The sequence below is a fragment of the Eurypyga helias genome, unplaced genomic scaffold (assembly GCF_000690775.1).
Source record: "Eurypyga helias isolate BGI_N326 unplaced genomic scaffold, ASM69077v1 scaffold20342, whole genome shotgun sequence".
Taxonomy (NCBI): domain Eukaryota; kingdom Metazoa; phylum Chordata; class Aves; order Eurypygiformes; family Eurypygidae; genus Eurypyga; species Eurypyga helias.
Genome location: NW_010238139.1, coordinates 1,260 through 8,727, shown reverse-complemented (window position 1 = coordinate 8,727; position 7,468 = coordinate 1,260). Strand labels below are relative to the sequence as shown.

Sequence of the window (7,468 nt, the reverse complement as noted above, 5' to 3'; positions counted from 1 at the left end):
GCAGACGCTTGACTTGTGTTCAAGCCGTGGGTCCGGCGCGCCGACCCGCGGAAGCTCCGCTCACCCGGCGGCGTTCGGCGGGAGCGCAGCCGTTGCCCCCTTCCCCAGCAGCCAGGCGACTGCCCCGGAACGGGACGGGTGTGCTCTCACGGACCTGCGAAGGCTGTCGGTGAACAGCTGCTGGGGTGTAAGCGATGTGCTTGGCAGCCCCTGCAGCGCTGATCCGGTCCGATGGTGCTGCAAACAGTTGTTGCCGAGAAACGGATGTTTCTGTCCGGGCTGTAAGAGACAAAGCTCTGCCAAAGAGGTGCTTTATATCCCCCTGCTGATTCTAACCTCAGTGCTGGTAATCTTGCACTTAAGTGTTCGGTTGTTCTCATCTCATTAGCTGATGCACCTTAATGTGAGGGGTGCTTCCAGCCGCAGGCTGTGTCCCTTAATGCTCGCATCTGCTTGGCAGAGCAACTCATCCTATGCTTTGTCTTCTCTCTTCAAAGCCTGAAGAGGACCAGAAGCTGATTTATTCTGGGAAGCTGCTGCTTGATCATCATTGTCTGGGAGAGTTGCTGCCAAAGGTATAAAAAAACCTTTTATGATGTGCTGCAATATATAAAGAAAAATGGGTGGTCTTTTGGGTTTTTTTACAATGTCTTCCCTTTTATTTTAGCAGGGGGAGTTGCATGCTCTTCATTTGGTATACAGCTTCAAGTCTCCTGCAGATGTGCAAGGAGCCAGTGCAGAGGTACTCACACTAATTTGAATCTTGGGGTTGTGACTAAAAATAGGAAGTACTGAAAGGCTATTTTAAAGTTCACTGAAACCACAGCTTTTTCCTGCTGGTGCAATGGCCGTATTACTTTGATAATTTGGTTAGGAATGTGAGAATGTATTTGGATTAAGCTGAGTAAAAAAAGTTGATCCTGTGGTTCATCAGTAAAGATTCTCATGGCACCTGTTAAGAAATCCTAGTTCTAACATGCTGCTCAGAGGACACTTTCTGGTGAATTCAGTTTTATTAAACAGAATGTAATTTGTGTCCCAGGCTCTTGGACAGAGGTGCAAGAGGTGGTAGGTAGTGGAAGCGGTTCGAATCTGTATTGGGTGTGTGGAGAAGGAAGAAGGTGGTTGGCTGAAGATGCTTTAACTGCTCTTGTTCATGGCTCAGCCTGTAGAGAGGAAGCCAGAGATGAGCCTTGCTGCTTGAGCTAAGTACGTAGTCTTAAGTGCAAACAGCCAAAACCAGTTTTTACTTTGAAGTGGATCTGTTAATGTGTCTAAAGGTGTGTATATTGCCCAGTATAGGCAATTTGAGCTTATCCCACCTTTATCTTGCGTTTTCTAGATGTGAGCCAGCTTATTCTTGATCTTACACAGGGATATCACCACAAAACCACTTGTGAACTGTGCGCAGCAGTCTGCGTACGCAAGTACGAGCTCTTTGTAGCGAGGAAGTCGGACTGCCTTGAGTGCAGTTCCTTCTTTCTTCCAATTACATTTTTATAGCTAGATGGGACCTGGCTATATTAAAATTATAAATTATAAAATACTGCTGTAGATCTGATGAAAATTAAGAGTAATGTTAAGTAACTTGATGGAGGTGCTTGTAGGATGGTGCCCAAGAGCGCTGTCCGTACTGGTAGAGCCTAGAGGGACTGTGCAGGACAAAGTGATGAACTGTGTAGCTGTTGTGAAATAAGAGCCTGGCCAGTGTGGTGTAGCCCTTTTTGCATGAGGCTTGTACAGTGTCCTGAATAAACATTACTAACTGCATTGCTGTCCCTAGGTTAAGGCTGATCAGCCAAAGTCATTGTCAGAAGATAGACAGGAATCGCCTGTATCTTCCTCAGATGGTGAAAGACTGAGATGCTCTTCTGGTGGCCAGTCTTTGGCAGAAGATGGAAACAGGTAAATAGAATTATTACATAAAGCAACATTTTAAAAGTCTGATTTTGTGTTGGATGCCTGCCTCTTGTGCTGCATATACTGCCTTAAGTCCATAGGATGTGGGCCAAAGGGGAAGAGGATGTGTAGAAGCTTTAGTGGACATGTAAAGAAGCTAAAGAAAAATTCACTGTTCTCTTAGTTGAAAACATTCCCTTTATTCATGTGGGTGAAGAGATGACTTTAATACTTTAGAAGGAAGAATTAATTTTGCATTTGGATGCACAAATAGCAGAAGCTATTTACACTGTCCTGCAGTAAACGACTCATGCAGTTTATCTAGTATTTACTAATGAATGTGTTCAAACTTTGACCAAGGCCCGAAACAACTCGGCATCCCTTCCAGAGTGTGGCTCCTGGCTTCTCTCCTTATACGACCTACAGCATGCTTCAGATGTCCTGGTTTCAGCAGATGTATGCAAGGCAGTATTACATGCAATAGTAAGTGTCTGTCCAAAGCTGTCAGTAAAGTAGAAACTGTAACATAAGGAAATGGAAAGCTTCTGGCTGTTCTTCTGGTGTGGTGTGGCTGGAAGATGTTTGTTGTAATTTCTGCAGAACGCTGTGGGAATGTACCTCTGTCACGTGGTGCTTGGTTTGCTGTTCAGGCTAGTGCTTTTGAGTCTTGCAGACTGCAGATGTGACTCTCGATTGGGGGAGCAGGTGTCTGTAGAGGAAGCATAATCCTGCTGATAAATCATAGCTCGTCACCATTTTTTTAACATCTTAAAGTAGCACACAGAGCACTGACTGGAAATGGGTGACAAAGGCTAAGTTCAGATCACTCTACAGAATTTTTCTGTCAAGTGTTGAAGTTACTGTTTATGAAGTGGAAAGTGCCTGCTTTAACTTGCTGAAGTCATTCTGCAGTTGTCATGGGTAGAACTAAAACTTGGTTTTAACCTTTCTGTAACTCGGTGCTTTCTGCTTGCGTGTGATCCGATTCTACATTTAAGATGGATAAATTTTCAGTGCCTCTGTTAAGGCTTGGTCAGACCCTTTCACACTTATTCTGTACTTTGCATTCTCTGGTTTCAGCTTGGCTTCTACTGCTGCATCTGCTGACCCATCCCATACACGCCGTTCTCAGGAGATACCTGTGGCACCCCCAGCTCCTCTCCCAGACCCATTTCCTGCACAAAATCAGCCTGGAAATCCGAACCCCGCTGCCCAGGTTAATGCAGCGGCCAACCAGAACTTGCGGATGAACGCCCAAGGGGGTCCCCTCATGGAGGAACAGGAGGAGGGTGGCAATCGAGACTGGTTGGACTGGCTCTACTCGGCTACGCTGTTCTATGTCTTTGTCAACATCATCTATTTCTACTCCAGTGTCAGCAGATTCCTCCTGGTTATGGGTGGCACTGTTCTGATGTACCTGTAAGTGTATGGAACTAACGTTTACTGTTGTGCTCGGAGATGTTGCACTGAGCTCTGCACTGTGGTCAGCTTTCTGGCATTTGAGCTTCATGCCTCTTGCATCTGGAAAGGATGAAGTACTCTGTCCTGGTGTAACCTGGTATTTGGCAAAGACTGAAGTACAGTCTGTGCCTGGATTAAATGTAGAATGCATGAGTAGTGTTTTTTGTACTAATGCTTCTGGTGTGGCTGGCTGTCTTCTCAGAAAATCACTTGAAACTGAAGTATCTCTTGGTGTAAAGCCCCAGCACCTTGGCAGCATAAAGTAGACTGTAGGTTTGATGTAGTATGTGACAGTTTATTGGAAAACAGGGGTGGGGAGTCTGGGAAGAGGGTCTCACATGTCAAGTCATGTACCTGTGCAGGCTTTTCTGCTGTTACCTCTCTGGAGGGCAGACAAAGCTAAACTGGAGGTTTGAATTGTGTCCTGAATTGCCCTTGAGCCTTTTGGAGGGGGGTGTGGGGTGTTTGTGTGTGAAACTTGGAATAAATCTTAGAAGCACAATAAAGATAATGAGCCTTTGGTTGATCTGCTTGGGATGTACTGCCTGACATGTCCCCTCAGATTCTTTGATAACGAGTGAAACAAGACGTAGGCCTCTATTCCTGTTGGTAGGTCTAGAACTTGAAGCTGGAGCAGCTCAAATGATCAGCTCTAGCAGCATGCTGCAGTAGGCTCAGCTGTGATTATGTGGATGTAGTGATGTTTGTTTTGAATGTGAGCAGATGCTGGTCTTCCCCTCTTGCCTCGTGGTTTGCTGCTAACAGGAGGCTTTGCCAGTAATCATTGGGTCAGGGCAGAAGAGACCTTAATGTGCATCTCTGAGCAGTCACGTGTTGCTTGAACTGTGTTGGTGTAATGTGGAGGGGTCTTTTAACCAATACTGATAGAACTCTGTTGGCTTCCCCAGGCACCATGTCGGGTGGCTTCCATTTAGACGAAGACCAGTCCAGCCCTTGCCAGGCAATGCTCCTCCTCAAGCTGTGATAAACCAGGACCAGAACAATAACCTACAGGTACTGTCTTGGTATTTTTTAAAACAATGAGCATGAAACCCTGTGAAGTTTAACTCATTAAGTGTGGTAGGAAAAATTATTCCATTAACTTTCATCAGTCTTCCATGGGGAATAACTGCCAGTCTGCATCCTCCTTTGTAGCCAACTCCTCTGTTCTACAAATGATCTCAGGCTGAATGTTATCTTAGTTGTTCCTGGCTTTAGGATGCTGTAATGCAGAGAGTGATCTGCCCCAGGCTGAACACGTTCCATGTCTGAAGATGGTGCTTGGACTACTGTGATAGGATTTAAGTACATAGGCAGTCAGTGTCTTGCGTTTCAAGCTGACACTTCCGCCTGATGTCAGTGGAAGTCACTTGTAAATACATACATAGTTTACCTGGTCAGGTGCATCATGCCTGTCCTAAGCAGTGTTCTTGAGCAGAGTGTGGGTTAAGCAACAACACTGCAGCTTGTTTTCAGCTTTGTGGTTGTCTGGGGATACTTGCATGCCTCTTACCTAGATTTCACTGTCAGGATGTAACAACATGCTGGCTTACACCTGATTCTAACTCACTTCTGCAATGATCTCACCAGATAGCCTTTGTTTTGGCAGGGGGGAAATGCTGGCAGAGTGGATGAATCTGAGGCGCCTGCTGATGAGGGACAAGTTTTACAAGAACTGCAGCAGGACAACCCCTCCATTATGAGCACAGCATGGGTATTTTTCAAGACTTTCTTTGCATCCCTCCTTCCAGAAGGGCCTGGAGTGACCCGCAACTGACTTGTCACCGCTCTACTCGTCTGAAACTACAATGGGCTTTGGTCTACCTGAGCAAATCGAATACCAGCTCCAAACCAGGAGTGGAAGTGCATGGCATTTCCTCTGGCTTTCACTGACCAGCAGACAGAGCTGAAAGAAGCCTTAAATCATTACAGCCTAGAGACTGAGATGCTTGCCATCATTCCAAAGGACTTTGTTCTGTAGCATTTCTTTAGGTACCTATGTAGAGGCTTGGCATTGTGAACTTGTGCAGTAAGTGCACAGGCTCTAAGCAGGTGTGCAAAAATGTTAGAGAAGCAAATTGCTTCTGTGCAATGTGATTCCTGTTGGAATGTTTTCAAACGCTTTTTAAATTACACTGAGTGTAGGATCTTAAAATAAATTGCTAGGTGTGCATTAGCAGACTTTTAGGAAAGATCTATTGTTAAATTGCTTCAACAATAGTTTAAATTTTCTGTGTAAATATTTTCCTATGAAGGATGTATGGTGCAATTTCCTTGTTGGATAAAGTGGAGGACTATGAGTCACCTCTTGATAAGCAATTACCTCAGTGGAAGTTGCAGGCTAAATTTCACGTTGCCAAATTCAGATACTTTAAACTCGAGGCTTAATTTCCCATCTGCCAAATCATGGGAGAAGAGTAAGTGTTTAGCTCTGTCTAGAAAGAATTTTATGCAAGATGTAAACTTCACTGCCTTTGGATGCAAAGTTAAAGCACTTTAATGCCTGTATTCAACTTTGATGCATTCTTACTCCAGAGCAGCTCTCATGTTAATTCATTCTGTTCCTTTTCATTTCTGATATGGTTAAGGGCTTTGATTCCAATAAAATGGGGCATTTATATCCATACTTGTATCCTTGCCTGCTGTACAGTGTACATCTGTGCAAAGCACAGGATGTGCTCTCAGCTTGTTTTTAATGAAAAATAAGTGGGTTGGGATATGAGGGAAGTGATGCTCATAGAGCCTTAAACTCAGCTCCTTGCCTAGTTGTATTCTTCAGCAACCTGTATTTAAAGGTGCCTTGGAGAGCTTGCAGCTTGTTTGCTCACTGAAAGCTGCTGGTCCAAATGCCGGGGATGTCTCGAAGCGGGTAATGCTGCAGGTATTTGGAAAGTCCAAGGTTTGACCCTGAGCCCAGTGTGTGACTTGTGGCTTTGCAACGCATTATCTTGGCTTGAAATGTGCTGTCTGGGGACAACAGCTACTACTGAAACTTGTAATGTTTTCCTCCATGCTACCCGCAGTTGGCAAATCTGTTCAGGAGTGTCTCGTCAGGGCCAACGTGTGTGAGTAGGTATGAGCAGTTGTAACAGCCAAACTGGTAATGCTGGGTCTTGCCACTGCAGCTCAGACTGATGTTACAGTTGATGTTAGACTTGCTGCCACAGGTAATCTTAGTGGTGGGGTTTTTTGGCTTTGAATCATTTCCTTTCCAAACCTCTTACCAAGTAGTTTTACTGCCACATCTTCATTTTGCTGGAGATTGGGGGAGGATGGGTAGGACAGAGTGGTAAAATTTAACAATAAATTCTTCTGTTAAGTACTTCATTTTACCTAACAACTCGCCCTACTTGTATGTTATTGTGTATATTCTGCATAAGGATGTTGTCAGTGGTATCCCCTCTTTCTTGTCCCATTAGGGGTAAATTTGCTGATGCTGGGCACTGCATTTTGTGGAAAAGGGATTTTTTTTTTTTTTTCTTCAGGGTGTAGCTAACTGTTGCTCATGTGTTTCAGCAATGTGCTTAAATCAACTGAGATATGCCTGGCCCAGCTGTGGGAGGAAAGAGTACTTCCTGGCAGCCAGAAATAAACTGGTTTGGTACTGCTTTAGGCAACAAGCACTGGGTGCTGGATTACTTGTGAAACAGCTAATCTGAGAGTTTACTGAAGACAGCAAAACATCTGTTTTGTCTTGAGGTTTTTACTACTCCCACAAGCAGGTAGAGTGGTTTTAAATTAGCTGGAAAGCCAATTAAGTCTAGCAAAAGTCCCTGGGGGGGATGTAGGGAGGCTCCTGGGCTGTAGAGAATGTTTCCTTAATGGCTTAGTGAAATGTGTGCCTCTGTTTGTGGGGGGGAAACTGTGACTCCAGCAGAGGACACTGAGCAAATAGCGTGAGTATATCCTGTGTCATTCTGCAGAGACAGCTGCCAGTGCTGTAAAGTGAATTTTTCCTCGAGTTCAATCTGTTCTGCCTGTGATGGCAACTGCCAGTGGCCTCTCCCTCTCCTTACCTTGACCCATGAGCCTTTAATTATATTTTTCTCTCCCGGGGGGAAACTGTGACTCCAGCAGAGGACACTGAGCAAATAGCGTGAGTATATCC

At 44.9% G+C, this 7,468-nt stretch overlaps 1 protein-coding gene across 1 annotated transcript; it reads left to right on the top strand.

Annotated features, from left to right (window-relative positions):
- Positions 1–497: 497 nt before the first annotated feature.
- On the top strand, positions 498–5,137 carry HERPUD1 (homocysteine-inducible, endoplasmic reticulum stress-inducible, ubiquitin-like domain member 1; the record flags this gene model as incomplete). The annotated part of the gene is made up of 7 exons (XM_010147758.1): positions 498–575; positions 668–742; positions 1,784–1,905; positions 2,260–2,382; positions 2,980–3,318; positions 4,269–4,374; positions 4,970–5,137. Coding segments are annotated over 7 exons (1,011 nt in total), but the record flags the coding sequence as incomplete, so codon positions are not given.
- Between the last annotated feature and the right edge of the window lie 2,331 nt (positions 5,138–7,468).